Raw genomic sequence first — 17740 nt, 5'->3', positions numbered from 1 at the left:
GTGACTTGGAAGCTGTTGGTTTTCTCTGGTCTCTGCCAAACTGAGCTATGAGAGCTGATTTTCATTAGGAGAATACTGGTGGTCTGTTTAAGCATTCCTTAATTTCTTCCTATTGAAGTTACTGAATGAAAAAGTAAAAATCTGAACTAACTTCATTGCTCAGTAACCCAGCAGTGGAAGAAACAATAAATGGTTGGGTTTTTTTCCTCTCTGAAACCCTGGCACTCAGTGTCTCTTATTACTGTAATTTCCTCACTGCTCCCTAAAATCCAGTGAGTTTGCCACTCATTAATTTCAGGATGTTTTGAATTAATTGAAGAACAATATCTGGGCCCTTGGGGCTCAGTTCATTGACAAAGGGCCATTTCTTTGTTAAATACATCTTCAGAGGTAATTCTGCTAATCACAGTTCACTCAGTGAAAGAATCCAGACTCTCAGGGTTACACTTATTGAGCCAAATGAAGAGCAGGTAGAGCTTACGTTCTTTTCCTACCATCTGAAAGTACTGACAGTGTACTGTTTATCAGAAGAAGGTCATAATTTGTAAAATAAGATCTTTAGCTTATTTTTCATAACTCTACTGATATTATTGGAAGAATTGTTTAGATGCCAGAAAGTTACGGTTCAGTGTCGGAAATTAGTTAAGAGAAAATTGACTATAGTAGAGTGAATGAAAAAATACTGGGAAAGTAATTTTTTTAAATTGGATTAAATTTATCAGTTCTATTTTGATTAATCTCATGGGAGCTATGTTTCTGCATGGTAGGCTGAGCAGATTGTGAAAGAGAGGCTGTCACAGAAGGATTTTTAGGAGTCGGGGATCTTGGATTCTATTCTGGGTCCTGTCACTGACTCACTGTGTAAGCCTCAGAAATTGCATGAGTCACTTCATGTCTCTCCCTCATTCACACTTCCCATAAAAGTGAGTATTACTTCTATCATGCCCAGTGTTTGACAGCTTCCTTTGCATCTCCTTCTCCTGTGTCATGTTTAAGCGTCCAAAGTAATTTCCAGCAAGGTACAAAACTGTATCAGGTTTTGCCTAAACTCTCTATCCAGTGCAGGTCTGTAGGTGTGACTGTCCCCAAAAAAGAGCTTTAGTGATTGATTTCATGGTTAATATTTGTCATTAAATAAAAACCTGCAAAATACTAGGAATTCAATTTATCTAATGCCTTCATTCATTTACAGTGAAATCCAGCTTTACTATTTTGATGCTTATATGCTATCAAACTTTTTTGAAGGATCTTTTAAATTCAATCACAAAGATTTTCAGGCCCTTCTAAACAGAATAATGTAACTCCACTGCTATTCCTTATTTCCTCAATATGTGTCCTACTGTTTGTTACTCATCTGTCGCATCACATTTAAGAGCCATGGGTTTCTTAAAGACTGAAGCTGACTTTTTTAAAAAGCATTTTTACAACCTACAGAAATTACAGATGGACAATACAGTGTTGTATTGCATTTTGATTCACCTGCTCGTACTGTTATTTCAGGTTATTCCAAGAGCCTATCTGGTGGTATTTTATTAAAAACAAGATACAGCCTTAAGGTACATAAATATATAAGGAATATTATTTGAGGTGCTGTGGATTTGTGACAAACATGCTGTTTGTCACAGTAACTCAAAATACTTTAAACAATTTCCTTTAAATATTCAATGTCTTTAAAGTGTTTGCAAACTTTTCTCTATCCCAAATACGAGGGGAGTGGTACATGGAAAATGAACTTATTGAAAAACATTTCCTATGGGCAAATAAACTTCATTTGAAGAAAAACTGAGATTTGTGAAGTACAGCTCAACTGAAGGAAAACCGATAGTTCAGTAACACTTTGTTTTGGGTTTTTTCTTAACTGGCAATTACTTGATTTTAGTAGGACACCCAAGACTGCATAAATATTTAACTAGAAAGGCCATGCATGTGTGTGCATGCATTTTGTGTCTAAAAATAGGTTTGTTTGAACAGGATTCAATTCTGACTTCGCCTGCTTCGCTTTTACCATGGAGCAGAACTCCATGTGGAAAAACTGATGCCCTTTTATTGGCCAGCCAGAATTCCCCTTGCTTGGCACTGCCCTTTTTCAACTCGTCACTACCATGCACTTTCATCTAGTCAGCAGTGATGGATGTAGATTAGTTCTGAGCATGAAGGAATAAAGAACAGATGCTTAGAAATTTTTAAATTAGTTTTGAACTCTGCCTGATTTTCCCAACTTCTTCTGCTAATTATTTGCGTTTACCCTTTCTTAATTCTAAGCTTAACATAAAAATTGTGGAGTTTATATTTTTTTTAAACCTAGTATCTATTTTTGAGGAAAGCAAGTGTGTATTACCTTCCCTTGTTTTCTGCTTGCTGTGAGTTGGTCACCGAGAGGCACAGGGACCTGCCAAGGGGGGCCTGAGTCTGAATTTACATCCACAGATGTCTGTAGAGTGTGTGAGGTGTGTGGCACGTGCCAAACTGCTGCCTCTACAGACTGAGATTCTTCCTTCCCGAAACAGGAACAGCAAAAGTAAAAGCTCCTGCAAGGATTTTTGTCCTTGATGAGTAAGTGTTGAGATCTGCTGACATTTCTGAGAGTGAGGCCGCTGTGTGAAGCATTGAGAGCTTAGGTTTGTACAGCAGGCACAGCTGCCCCTGAGGAACTGTACTGGGCACCATCCACTCATTCCACTGGCACCATCAGAGCAGTCAGAGATGGTGATTGATTTGCTACCCACAGAGATGAAGTTTAAGCTCAAGGACAGTGGCTGAATTCTGAAGGGAAGCATCTCTAATGCCACATGTCTCCTGCTAACCAAGCATTGAAAAAAGGCAATAATGAAAGCAGTTAATCTGCAAAGAGATAATAGAAAGCTGGTCTGCTCTTAGGTTTGCAAAAGGTATCTGGAACTTCAGAGTTTCAACCATAGTTGTAATAAAAGAATGAGTGAGAAGATGAGTGATACTCTACCTGTCATACAGAGCACTTAAACAGTTCTCAGCTTTTAAAGAGATACCCAAACTCATTAGGGAAGGGCTATTAAGTTTTAATGTAATTCTTCTAAAACTGGCACCTGATATAATTGTAGTTTGATAAATTTGGTTAGCAGACAGTATTTCATGTGTAGCTAGCTGTTACAAATAAATGCTCTCCCGTTGGCATTTCCCTTCAGTATGTTTTGTTCCAATTTCTAATTATTTGTCAACACAGATTTCTCCAGGTAGATCTTGGTTTTAAACAACAAAAAAGGCAACAAAGATTGCAATATGGAGTGTGGAGGTGGGGAAAGGAGGAATAGAATAGCATCAGTATTCTGTATAGAGCAGTCACAGGGGTGTCAGAGACTGTTACTCAAATCTCTGGTCTTGTTCTGCTGGATACTCTCACTCACCTTCAGCAACAGGAGTGCTGAGACAGGATCTGTGCAGGGGTGTCTGTAGTCACAGAGGTGTCAAGGAGGAATTTTCCAGCAGACTGTACAGATAAAACAGCACCTGGCAGTTAGGCAGGAACTGGGAATAGTTGAAATGGCTCTGTCATTTGATAAACAATATTTTAGTTGTCCCGAGATGGTTATGTGAAAACAAGGTGTTTGTATCAGTTGTCATGTTACTGAAGGAGGGAACAGGCCAGCTGAGCTTGCAATGTTCACTGCATGGTGCTGATTCCACCAGAGCTGAACCACTTGCTTTGCTGTGTGTGCCTGAGGCTTTTGTACCTTTGTGTGCCTTTCTGCTCCCACTGTGTTCAGGTGATGGTTTCACATCTCAGCTTTTTATTAGTATTTAAATTTGCCATGATTTCTCTAATCTTGTTTCAGATTATTAGCTCAGGATTTGAGTGGACTGGCTGAGATATGGGTTACACGAGCATGGGGTGAGGTTTGTTTCTGCACAACTTGAAGAATGTTAAATTACAGATGGCTTTTCATCTGGTAATGCCAGTGCAGCAGATCTTCAGTGAGTAGAAATTTGCTGATGTTGTGGGCATCAGGTTTACACTCACAGCAGATAACCTTTGCCTCAAAAAGTTAAAATTCACAGTGGATTTTGGCAGCCTTAGGAATTGGAATTCAGTGATAAACTCCTACTATCAAACTGTAGAGGGGGCAAAAAAGGTGTTTTGAAGGTTGTAAATTATTACAATATGGGAAATTTTGCATGGTTTGCATAAATTATGAAAAGCAGACTTAAACAAATATTGGCAGTGTCCATACATACAGTTGGTACTGTTTGTATTTGATAACGAAATTTGTTGTTTGATGAAACAATGCTTGTCTGTTTGGTTGCATCTCAGTAAACTGAGTGTTCAGTTAGGTTGGTTCTATGAGAGAGGTGCAGCACCCCCAGGGAGATGAGACATCTGCATATAAGCAAACTTGTGGTAGCAACGGATTTGAAGTGGATTGGGGTTTCTGAATGTAATTTTTTAGTAAAAGATGGAGGTAAAATATTAAAAACTTTTGTACATACACTTACTAAATAGACCCAAGAAAAGTTTTTAAGTGCAGATTTCTGACTCAATCCATATTTTAAGCTGGATTCCTGGGGAGTGTTCCAGGAAGGTACCCCTGGACCTTTTCCGTGACTGTGTTCTTATATTCATTCATTTTGCAAACTGCTGTTGGTTATTATTTATTACTAGGCTAGATGGACTTCTGGTTCAAGCTGTCCCTGTGTTCTGAGTGTCCCCCCTTTACATGTATGTGTTTATTCCCCCTGGTGTGTGGAGGGAGAAGAAAGCTGAATTAGCTGTTGGTATTTTTGGATGTTGCTGTTCCGCAGTGGCTGTAGGAGTTGTCTCTGATGTTGCTCCAAGCACTAGAGAGCAGAGGATGGTAACTCTGCCTGCTTCCAGCAGTTACAAAGCTAGCCTTGCAAATCCCATCAGCATCATCTTGGGGAGTTACTGCCTTTTGATACATTTTCAATAGAATTCATTAGCTAAATATTACAGACATTAGGCTTTAGATCTCTTTAATGTTCCCAGTTCTTCACAAGTCTGTGTAGGCCTGTCTAGGCTATGTAAATGGCAACAGAATTTATCTTGGGTAGTTACTTATTGTCCCAACATCATCTCACACCTATGGCAATTTCAGCTGGGGTTGCCTAAAATTTTTTCTAAATAATGGATACCATAGGCCCTCTGTTATTGTATTATATTATTAATTTGCCTTCATAATGGAAATCTAAATTTTTGACCTGTCGTGTAATGTAAAAATACCAAAGCTTGGAGAAAGGCTTCTAGTCTAAATTTCAGTACCATGTTCTGTTTTGTAATTGTAGCGTGTCTGCAACAAGAAACCTGCCTTCCCCCTGACCCAGAAAATTATAGGTCCTACTTTAACTCCTCAGTGTATGGTATTGATCCATGATGGAAAGCTATTTGTGGTTATACTTCTGATGATTTCTTTTAGTTAAACCTTACATTTTGGGTTTTTTCTCAGGAGTCCTTGCTTGGTCTGCTTTAACAAAGTTATGTTACTTTTTATACAAAACGGTGGTTTCTGGTGCAGAGACTTCAGCCATATTCGGGCTCCATGGCTGTGGCTGTAATTGGATCAGCTAATGGCAACCACTGGCTCTAGGCCAAGTAAAACAATCAAGAACAGATCTGAAACAATGAGACACGTGGGTTTGGTAGTCCTTTAGCAAGTCTCTTAAATTCTCTTTACTCACCAAAAAGCTCAGTCAGGAGGTCCCTGGTTTTGTTGGAGATGAGCATGTTTGTATTCACGTCATACTTCCAAGCTTAAGAGAATAAAAAAATTGAGATGCCATACTCACTTTAACCTTCCCTTTGCCAATTTAACTGGTTCTTAACCCAACTTATGCAAGTAGGTTTTTACAAACGTTCTCACTCGTGGTGCTGCTTGCTGTCTGTTAACTGCTGTGTGTTTCCAACGTGCTGGACTGTGCACAGGTAGCTCCTCTCAGCAGGGGATTTCACCCCATTAGGTGTGTTTGTCTGTAGAATGGTTTGTCAGCCCGTGGATTTAGCTGTTTGCAGCTTCCCTCTTACTAATCATGACATCTGCTTTGCAGAACCTCCTCAAGTCCTGTAGGTTCACAGGTCTGTAGAGCCCTTGAATGTTTTTTTTATATTCACCCTTGAATTTTATGTTCACCTTTGCTACTAAGCATGAATATTATTTTTTAGGGAATGTTTTGTTTGGATTTTTTTCACTGAATAATTGAGTTCTACAGTTTGATTACTGTATTAAGTACTTGATCACTGCAGACTATAGAACTTCCCCTTCTGCTTCCTGTTGTGAAGTTTAATCCATTTTGAAAGGGATTTACAAGTTGCAAGTGGAAGAACTATTGGTTTTGTAACTTTTTCCAAAAGTTTTCTGCTGCTTCATTAATGAGGTTGTCACAGTAGCAAAACCAGCTCAGGAAGGAATGACCCTCAGAACACCTGACTGTGGCCAGCCAAGAACCGAAACAAATGTCTAAGGAAAAGGTTGGGAATATTGATCCATGTGTTCCACTGGTGACTGGATTATCAAACCAGTCATCATTTCATCAGGATTTTTTTTTTTTTTTGTCCTTTATACTCTTCAGATGATTCATTAGATCCTTGAAATTTAAAAAAAAAAAAAAAAATTCCTTTGAAATTCTGTTTTGTCTTCAACAGTGCCCTTAAAGATAGTCGTTTCCCCCCAATGACGAGGGATGAGCTGCCACGGCTTTTCTGCTCAGTGTCTCTCCTCACTAACTTTGAAGATGTATGTGACTACCTGGATTGGGAGGTAAGATTGTCAGCTGTCTTTTAAGAAAATGGCTTTGATACCATGAACATCTGTAGCCCAAGTCACACTGTTTAAATGATCTGCATATATTAGTGTAGCTGTCGCTGTTCTGCACTCTGTACACATGGTTATGTGCATAGATTCAGAAGATCCTTTTTGATGGAGCTGTCATCACCTTGAAAGTGTGAGCCATGAAAATGGAGTAAAGTTGTGAGTTTGCCCACTTAGGCACTCAGAGTGGTCCTGGTGTCTAAGAGGCCATCAGGTGAGGTGTTGTCTGAGCGAGGGTGTCCTGGGGCCTTGTTTGCAGCACAGCAAACACAGGAACGTGGTGGATCAGTCCCTGGACTCTGGAAGGGGGATGTTCCAGTATGAAGTGAACAAATCTGAGGGATGCTTCTGGAAACAAGCACAGCAAGAAGTTGGAATCCCAGAACAAGTTGCCTTATTTAGCTTGTAGGAGCAAGACATTTATCTTTCCCTAAACTTTTATTTGCTTTCGGAATGAGTGGCCTGCACAGACCCCACAAAGCCAAGTAAATCCCCACAACGAGGCCACTACTCCTGGTTTTCTTTGCTCTTATGCATGGAGCTGAATCTATTTTAATTGCCAGGTTCTAGGAAACCTGCGTGCATTCCCTGGGAACAGCAGCATCCAAGAGACTGAGCAGCAGATGCTGACATATGTATGGCCAAGTGTGCTGACGGAGGAGTCAGTCTGTGTTATTCTGCTTTTCCCCAAATTATTTGGCATTAGACACTTGCAAAAAACAAGCTGCTAGGCTTAAGATGAACTTCTCATCTCAGCCATCAGGTTGTGTTGCTCTTTGAGTCTGTATTTGAGTGGACATTAAAAAAAATCTGCAATTGTCACGTGATAGCAGATGTGTTATAATGCCAGACACCACACAAGCCACAGTGTTTGCCTTTAGTAATAATTCAGCCCTATTAAATATTTATAATTTCTTGAGAGAAAAAGAGGCTTTCTACTGTATTTACACATAAATATATATTGAATAGAAACTGCATTTGTCATTAGAACAGTAAGAGGCCCTACTGTCTCAGAAAGAAGGTATCCAGCAGTAACCTCAGCATCATGAATCTTACAGTAGCTGAAAATTAACAAAAATGTGTTTCCTGTTCACCTCATAATGCAAGGGCTTCTTACCTTCTGGTATGTAATTCTGAACTGGATGAATCCAGGTTTTCTTTGGGGTTTATCAGCATTTTCACCATAATCAGAAATACTCATTTTTTATGTAAAGTCAGAGCAAAAATAAATCTTAGCTGAAACTGTTTGCATTCTCAATAAGCTGTTTTTTCAGAGAAGTTGTCTGCCTTGTCAGTGAGCTGTTCATGTTCTTTAAACAGTATTTTCAAGTAATCAGACTGAAGTGACTGTTAATACTAAACCAAGCTAGAAATCAAAATGGTGGAATTTTCCTCCTCTACTCGGTTGAGTTTTGGTAGCAATCATTGTGATGTTTTTAATTCAATTTAATTTATAATTCATTAAAAATCAGACTATGAACACACTCTCAAAACGTGAAGGGCATAATGAAGTAGCATTTAGGTCGGTGCATGTAGTAGCTTAGAAATACTATTAGATGCTGTTTTATCATCTCAGTAATAAATTTATAAGATGACCCAAATACTCATCCTTAAAGAAAAGCTGAAACCAAAGCCTGAGTTCAAAAATCCACTCTCCCTTGGAAAGACTAGTTTTAACTTTGTTCCTTGGGGGGCTGCTGATTCATGACTAAGACTGTATTAAACAAAGGAAGCTTTTACTTTCTGTGTCCTATCTGTGCTTCACTGCAGAATGTGTGAGACTTGTAATCAACAGTGTAATCAAGCTTCAGGCAGAACTCTAGCCTTGCTGACTTCTGGATGATTTTATGGATTTTCACAATTCTTCGTGTAAAGCTCTGATTATGAGGGAAGAATGGAGAGGTCAAATATAATAGTAGTCCTTGTGTTATCCATTTGCTTAGGTGCTGTCTTCTATTTCACTTAAGGTTTTTTAATTATAGGCTTTTAAAACTTCTAGCAAATTCCTTTGAGTTCTAAGAAATGGTCACAAAGGAGCTTTTTATGCAAAAGGGCCCGGGGGCAGGGAGGTGATATATAAATAGGAGGGGAAAAAATTTGGAATTGTTAGTCCTTAAAAGAATGAGTCACTGCTGTGTGCCTGTCAGTGAGATGGCTCATGTCACCCATGCTTCTCCTAAGAGGGCTGCAGTTCTGCAATATTAATGGCAAAGGGACGTTTCAGGATGTCTAGAGTGTGATGTAAAGAGGTTCTGCATCTTTCATCTCCTGTAATGCTGAGATCATCCTGAAAAACATCAGCCTGCTTAGAAGACCCTACATCTGTAGGTGTGCTGCTGCTGATCCTGTGGGAGCCAGTTCAGCAGTTTGCTGACAGAGGCCACAATATTTCAAAATTGCCAATTCAGACAACTCACAGTGCTCTAGGGACTGAGAGACAAGGTCATCTGAAGACACATCTCAGGAGTGTCTCCAGTATCCTGAAGCAGAGTGGTAGATCTTCTTTTCTCTGATTAAGGAATTACCTTCCCAAACTAAATAAATGAATATTTCGGTTGTAAATAGTGATGCAAGATCCTTTTCCAGCAGAAACTTCAATCAAGTAAACAGGAGATAGGTGTGAATTCGCTGCTGTTAGCTCCCACAAGATTTTTCAAATTACTGCCACTTTTACCTTTTAAAAAGCAATCAGGAGGAAGTACACGCCTCCAAAGGACCACTTCAGTGCCATGTTCATGAGGACACTTCCTAAAATATAATGTAGCATTCTTACTTACATGGGACCTTGTCTGAATTGCAGTGCCCTTCAGTGGCTGAACAGATGGAGGGTGTTGAAGGGAACACTGGCAGGGTAGCAACTTCATTTCTGCTTAACAGAACCCCTGAGATATCACTGTGGTCCAGTTGCTGCTGGGGTAGAGTTGCACAGCCTTCCACCTCAGGGAAACAAACAGGAGAAACTCGTGTTTTATTTTGTGATAGTACTGCTCCTTTATTAAAGATCAGACAGCAAAGGACTACTTACAAGAAAAATCATAAAGACCAGTTATTTATTGATAGCAGTCATTCCTTCCCCACAGAAACTCAGCTTTATCCACATTGCCATTCTCCCTGTGCTCATCTTTGTTCTGTCCTTCCACCAGGTCTTTTCTTTCCTGCAGAAATTTGAATTCCTGCCTCAGGATACTCCCAGTTGTGCTGTTGATTGTTACTGCAGATACACATGGCACTGGGAACTGCACGTGTAGTTAGCAGCACCCCAGAAAGAGGAATGCAGAAGAGTCTGATTAGATTGCTGTGAAGTATCATGACATCAGGTCCTTTAGAAAGAACTTCTGTTTGGTTTGTGAAGCTTGTTAGTCTGCAATTTGGGCAAATCCCCTGTGCTGGGAAGGGCCTGTGAGGGGATTCAGATCCCAGGAATGGTGTGTGTGAGGATCAAGTGCAGCTCCAGCCGTGGTGCCGCAGGGAAGGTGTGGCTGCAGGGAGGTTACAGTGGAAATGGTTTAATGTATCCACTGCTGCCTTTTTCCTAGAGATACACAGGAGAAAAACAAAATAACTACTCCCTCTCTACTTCGTGTTACAGCAAATTAATGCTTTAAAATTTTTTTCATTTATTTAATTAAGACTCTGGGGTGGGGAGGGTGTTGCTGGACAGTAAAACCTGCCTTGCTAATTCAGACCCTCTTCTCGTCTTTTATTAAAAGATCCTAAAGCATTACAATTGTATGTAATTATAATAAAAAACTTTTTGGAAATCATTCTTACAGTTCCAACAGGGTAATAAATAACTACAATTGACCTGTGGCTCTTCCTTAAAATACACTGAAAGAGGTCTTTGCCCTGAAATTACTGTTCTTCAGTAAAGTAAAATCTGCAGAATTGTACATGCTGGCTGTGTTAACACAAAAGGCCTCCAACCTGTGTGCACTGGTTTAAATATTAGCTTAAATAGTTGTAGCCAATAATGTGGACTGAAAGGTGGCTTTTCAGTGTTGACAAAGTAGGTACATTTAAGAGTTGTGGAAATTCTTTCCTACCTGCAAGTGCAGCGACACCACCAGCTCTCACAGCTTCTGTTCCTTAGAACAGAGAAGGAGTCTTGATCTCAATCTTTTATTCTCTTAGAATGATATTCAGTGATCCCATGTGTGTAAATACACAAGGTCTGATGTTTGGGTGCTTATCCAAATTCCCCGTGGAGGGTCTGATGAGAATAATGTTATTTCTTCCTCTCAGGATGGTCGGAGAGTCAGTCCAAGGGGAACAGATCAGTGAATTGTTTGGAATTTTGGGATGGAACGGTATTTAACAGGAGAGTTCCTTGAACTTTGATTTCAAAGTGCATTTTGGAACAATTTTTTATTAGATGTAGATACAAAGAGAGGTATTGCAGGCAGTAATTTAGCAAGTGCCAGAGGCACTTGGCAAAACAATAAATGTGGTGTGTGCCTGTTTTCTCCTATCCAATGGTGTATGTAAATAAGCAATTCATTAAAATCTGATACTTAAAAATGAATATGAATGTGTTTAAATACACAGCAAAGCCTGAATTTCTGTTAAGATCACTTCAGAAGTAAAGCTTAAGGCAATCCTTAGGTTTAGTTTTAGTCTATGAATTTTAATCAATAATGTCATTGGACCTAATTTTAGGCAGCCTTTGACCACTTACACAACAGGCCAGAAAGTTTGTATCTTCAAGTCCTGGATTTATAGGATACAATATTTCGTGCTCTGAAGCCCCACAGAAATATTTCTACTGGAGGAGATTGTTTTTTGTCTCTCTAAGTCTCTCCTTATCTGACTGTCCTCTCCCAGCAGCAACAGTTTAAACAGATTCCTGTCCCCGTGGGAGGCTGAAACACAGTCTCGTGGTGGTTGTGCAGCTCCAGAGATACCTGTGGGTAGTAATTTCCCTAATAAATGGTAGCAGACGAGACAGAGCTCAAACTGCAGCTGCAGAAGATTGGTTTGTTTTTCTGAACTGCACAGACAGATGTTGTTGTTCCACAGAACGTTGCCGGTAGCGTATCAGTATTTTTAGTTTGAGAAGCAGCCCCAAGGCTGTGTGTGGAGGTGGTTGCTGGTCCTGGGAGCAGTGGCAGTTACAGTCAATGCCTTCCAAACACAGACCCAGCCTCTACCTTCCCATCTCAGGGAGGGATGTTTTGGGAAATCTCACAGAAGTTTTCGGTAGTGTGGGAACGCTGGTCTCTCAAAGTCAAAATAAATTCCAAACTGTGCCCATGCCAGTCTTAGTGTGGATCATTCTTATTTTGCTTATGTGTGGCTTTCATTTGCTTAACTCAAGCCTGGTTTTGATTTAACTGGAGCTGAACAATGAAAAGCCATTTGTACTGGACCGAGAGTCCTGCTCAGCTCCCCAGTTGGAATTCACGCTCCACAGAAAGCTGTGAAGTTTTCCCAACCAGAGGAGTTGTGGGTGCAGTTGTTTTGCCTTGTTCATTTTGCTGTACATTCTTTTTTTTTCTTCATGCATGGACCTAAAAGTCCATTAAGATGGTGGTTGGTGAGAAACATCCAGAGCAATGATAGAGATTGAATGTTGCATCATACTTTACACATCACTAGTATGTGAATAATCATGAATACTGTGGGGTCACTGTCACACAAAACACTTGGGTAGCATTTAGAATCTCATATTCTGCAGGATTTGAAGGTGTGCAAAACCTGGAAATATTTAATCTTAGTGCTTAGGAAGCTGAATATAGAAAGCAATAAAATCATCAACTGCAAATACACACTGGTTTTGGAATAAACTCAGTAGGCTCGTTTCAGTTTCTTACACTGTTCTATTTTACTTTCAGACCCTTTGGGTTCATAATTACATCATCTGAATATACAGATTTGATCTCTCTGGTGATTAGATATCCATGTTACGAAAGCTGGGGTTTAGGAGTGTTTGGTAATGAAATTCCATATTAAAGTTTGAGACTAACAAGTTCAATTCACTGCAAAGTTTCATTTTTCCTGTTTATAAACAATGTTTGATTCCTGGGGAAACTCTTTGAGGCCATGACCAACCACAAGAGATTCTTCCAACCATTTCTCCATGCTTATATCATATACAAAGAAGGAAAAGATTAAAAAATAAAGTCTTAATTCAAGGAAATAAGATAATTGAAGAAGTGGTAGAGTTTTCAAATATGCCTTATTTCGTTTTTGACTGCCATGCAGTTAGAGTGAAATAAGTTGTCACTGGAAAAACTGTTACAGCATTTTTTGTTTAAATTTGTGTCCACAAGGAAGTGCCACACCAAATAACATGATACCACATGATACCTGTTAGACAGCAGCTATTCATTTTCACATACAATGTTGGGAACTTTGGATTTAAATGGAAATAACATCTTGGTTATGTGGGCATGAAAATAAAAATGTCCATCTACTAATGCTTTGTGTTTATGCACAGAATTCAAAAGCCACTGAAAACTTTCTGGCAATGGAATATCTTTTATGGCATTCCTGATCCCAGCACAGGTACTCTCCACAAAATTATTGTACCTTGGAAGCAGAGGGTCTTAAAAGGGCCCTGGAAAGGTGTGCCCAACCTTTATTTTATTTTGGGTTTAAACTTTTTTTTAGCATTTCGACTTTGTCAACTTCCAGCTCCTTGGTATTGGTAATCTTGGTTTCCATGCTGGCATTTTGTCATGTTACAATACTTGGTAGCCTGGAAATGGGAGTTTGAGGCTGAGAACTTTGGAATATTTCTGGAATATTTCCTTTTCCTTGTCATACATTAGCAGAAATTTTGAAGGCTCCAGGCTTGAGTTCGTAGTGTGACAAATCTGTGATCGTTCAGTTGTTGCTTTGAACTAAATTAATGTTCTTAAAAAGCCTCCTTAGATATGGCAGCTGTTTGGTTGGGTGCAGATTGTAGCTGGTGACCGGGTGATTTTATCGGCAGCAACACTGCTGACAGTGTCAGAGGAGACAGTAAACATGGAGACAGAAGGACTTGTGCACCTCAGCTGGTTTTCCTGCAGCCCAGCAATGAAGGAAGCTCCATGGTGTGGAGTGGAGGAACATCCCTGTGCCACTGCTGAGCTCACGTGGCTGTAAAGGTGGACACCTCCCAAAAAGGTCATACCCGCTGCAGTGCCACCTCCTGAAACTCTGCACAGTGCTATCAGCCACTGAAAGGTTCATGTTTTGGGTCTTATTGTGTTAGAAATCCGTTCCTTTTTTCTGGTGATGTACTAATAAAGCTGCTGGTCTCTTGCAGGTGGGTGTACATGGCATTAGAATAGAATTCATCAACGAGAAAGGATCAAAGCGCACGGCCACCTACTTACCGGAGGTTGCGAAGGAGCAAGGTCATTGTTGCACTTTATTTCATACGATCTGGTGAAGGATTTAAACATACCTGTAAATCTAAAATGCAGTATTTGACCTTGCACTGATGTCAGATGATGGAGCAGTACTTAATTGTAAGAAGACTCTTCTGTAAAATGCCCATTTCAAGCCTGTGTCACTCCTCTGTAGGGGTTCAGTAAACTGCAGCTGGTTTTTGAGCCAGTCGTAAATGCAGCATAGCTGTAGGAAAATCAGATATGGAGGGGTGGTACAGTGCTGTCAGCCAGGCTAACAGTTGTTAAAAGCTGCCAATTTTTGTATAGTTGTTAGTCTGTGATATTAGGGACACGCAGGAGCTCTGCTAAGTGATGGGATGCCTGGGCAGTTATCCTAAGAGCTGATTTATTCCTGAATTCCCAAAGATCAAGTTGCTTTTCAGTTGGGTACTTTTTACTAGGACTTAACTCCTCTTACAAACACTGACTTCCCAGGGGCTTTGATGGATGGAAGGGAATTATTTCAAATTTGAAAGTCCAAAGTAATGATGGTAAAATCCCTTTTAATAGCCTTGAGTTTGTGAATTTAAAAAACTAGAGTAGATTTTGTTGAATAATCATCTTTTGGACCATCTTTTTGGCCAAGCAGCTCACTGAGTGCTCTCTGGCTTTCTGATTCGAAGGTTGATGGTGTGTTTCAGTTTGTCTCAATCTTTTTACATTTTTCATAGCTGCTTTTTTTTTCCCTTCTCCTTTTTATATTTGTTTGTCCTCAAAGGGTTTGGCTGATACCTTTACTGAGGATTATCTTTAGTTGATAATTCTCTTTCCAAATAGTTGCTTAAAAGTCTAGAGTCATTCCAGGCTTTTTTTTTTTTAAATTCGGGGGCTGAGGGAGGTGCAGGAGGAGGGATGTGTTTAAATTTCTAAATAACTTTAGTAGACCATGCACTACAATATGACTCTTTAAAGTCTCAAAAACTACCCGTTTGTATTTTGTGTGTACCCAGAACTACTGGGGTTTTTGATTTTAACTTAACAATGTGACTAATGTATTGCATCTTTTGGAAACAGCGTGTCTAACAGCTACTTAAAATATTAGGCTTTTTAAAATCAACAAATAGGAGTTTTGAATAGCATAAAGATTTTCTTGAGAACAGTAATAAAGTGATGAATTAAAAATACAGATTCTTCTATTACCCGGACACCTGTAATGTAATATGTAGTAGTTCTAAAACTACACATATTGCTGTAAATCTAAGTGATATTTATGAAGAAGTTCTGATCCCTGGAATTCTCTGCACACATTCAACTAATAATTCTTTTCAATTTTACTTTATACAGAAATTTAATTTTCCATACTGCCATAGCCATTTACATAGTGACTGTGATACATGATCATACCTGAACGTTTGGGAGAAGTTAAATTTTGTCTCTCGCTCCCAATTTATGACACCTGGGTAGAGTGGCTTCACTTTTAGAATATTTCCAACTATAAAATCATATATGAAAAATACATTTTGTTTGTCGAGTGAACTGTGTGTGCGAAGAAATCCTAAAAATCCTGTTTCCTTCAGCTGTTCTGAAGTAGGGAAGAACGTTCTGGTTTATGCCAGAACGTCAGCAGAGCTTCTGTCCCTACCAGCACCACTCCCCTTCTGTGTTTTTGCAACATCTGTTCTTATTACTGCATTTCTCACTAATTTTTGCTCCTGTAAAATCCAACAGGCTGGGACCACATTCAAACCATAGATTCCTTATTGAGGAAAGGAGGCTACAAAGCTCCGATCACCAATGAGTTCAGGAAAACAATAAAGCTAACCAGGTATGCACCGGGATACCCCACCTTAGTCCTGCTTGTAATGCTGTGAGTGCTCAGCCCTGGTAAGTGCTCCTTGCAGATGGTACCAGTGACCTTTCCTGCCTGATCATCCATCAATGATCTCTTTGTTTTCCCAAGGGCAGTCTGGATTTGGAGGATCTCTCTGCCTTGCACAGGGATTGGTGGCACTGAGCAAGAAATAAGAGGCAACTGTTCAATACCAGGGTACAGATCAGGGTACCTGCATATTTAATTTAACTCTGCACATTCCCAGCAGTGCTTTCCCAGTGAGTTCCTTGGCTGTAGTGGGTGGCAGGGCTGTGGTTAGCAGGGTTTAGCATGCCCCTGTCAGGCTGGATTTGGGCAGGTGGTGTGTGGTGGGGCTGCTGCTGTAGCTCACAGAGTACCCCTGATCCCCTGCATTCCCAGAGAAAGCTTTGGGGCTCTTTTATCCCCCGTGGAGTGCAGGTTGCCCTGATCTGAAGGTGTGAGACAATCAAGCCATGTACTGCTTTGACAGCCAGTGCACCAGTGAAACTGTGTCAGGGTATTCTCAGGAGTGAGGACAAGAATTTAATACTTTATTTCATACTAGTTTAGTTTGGTTTTGCTAATTTAATAAAATGTGGTCTCGAGGACTTGGTGGGAGCCAAACTGTTTTAGAATTAGCAGCAGATACTCTGCCATGATATTGTAGCTAGGTGGTGAAGGGTGGAGGATGGAATGTCTATAAGAATGGCTCTAAAGCTCTTTATTTATAGAAGCTTACAGTGTAAAATGACTGCTGAACTTTAGTTACCTAGTTATGTGTGGAGAAATGGGAGTTTTTAAAATCTTACGTTATAAGGAATGTTTGATCATTTGTACTCTTCAGGGAGATAAAGATTTTGTGTCTCAATGACTGTTCAGGATTCTGGAGTCTTGTAGGAATCTAATTATTGTGGAGTAGTTCTGAGTGAGGAAAACATGCTATTCTGGAGGAAAGATTTACAGAAGCCAGCCACATTTCCAAATGCAGAAACCCAGTTTCCTTTTAATTTATTTCAGCTGCACACCTTGTTATCTTCTGCTCAGAAAGAATATCTGGAGATAGCTGAGGGCAAGAATAACAGTGCTGTAGTTCTCCAATGACAATCTCTGTACACCTCAGTAAATAAGGAGTATATTTTCCAGGAAACAAAAATTCTATACAGCACACATTTTCTTCTTGCTACATGATTTTGTTTGGAGCAACAGCATGGGAGCACAAAACAAACAAAAAACACCCTAAAACTCACCCCTGATCCCCTCAACAAGGCCCAGTGATTGTTGGTTAAATCATGTTCCTTGTTGTCAAACAAAAATATTTGATGCCAGAGCCTGGATTCTGCTTTTAGTTACACAGAGCTGGCCAAGGGTCTGGTGGGACCTCTCTCCGTTATTTTCCAACCGTCTTGGAAAGGAGAGGCCCTGGTTGGGTGGAAGTTTGCAAATGTTCCATTTTTAAGAAGGGTAAGAAAGAAGAACCTGGTTAGTACAGTCATGGGTTTCTATTCCCTCTACTTCAAGCAACACAATAGGCAACCATCTTTAATAGTTCTGGTTGCTTAAAATATTTTTCATGAGCACTTATGTTGTGATTTGTGATGTGATTCAGGAATGCCCCTGACCATTGTGGCAGTTCCCCCCCTGCCCTTGTGCAACTGAAGTCAGTCCTACTCCCAGTATCAGAAGTGTGGAGTTGCTATCACTTAAACAAACCACCAGTGCAGCATTTCTAGTGCTACTTGCACCTTCCTGGTGGCAGTTCTTAAATTGGCCTCTTT

General features: G+C 39.9%; 1 protein-coding gene across 1 annotated transcript in view; it reads left to right on the top strand.

The window, feature by feature from the left end:
* AMMECR1 (AMMECR nuclear protein 1) overlaps positions 1–17740 on the top strand; it is a 93996-nt gene that overhangs the window by 71812 nt on the left and 4444 nt on the right. The window contains 3 exon segments of the mRNA XM_050310569.1: positions 6629–6743; positions 14047–14137; positions 15842–15938. Of these exon segments, the coding sequence (XP_050166526.1) occupies positions 6629–6743; positions 14047–14137; positions 15842–15938 (303 nt within the window).

The sequence above is a fragment of the Myiozetetes cayanensis genome, unplaced genomic scaffold (assembly GCF_022539395.1).
Source record: "Myiozetetes cayanensis isolate MyiCay16 unplaced genomic scaffold, myiCay2020 scf15, whole genome shotgun sequence".
Lineage (NCBI taxonomy): Eukaryota > Metazoa > Chordata > Aves > Passeriformes > Tyrannidae > Myiozetetes > Myiozetetes cayanensis.
The sequence above is the reverse complement of the archived record's forward strand: the minus strand, read 5'-3'. Positions and strand labels throughout refer to the sequence as shown.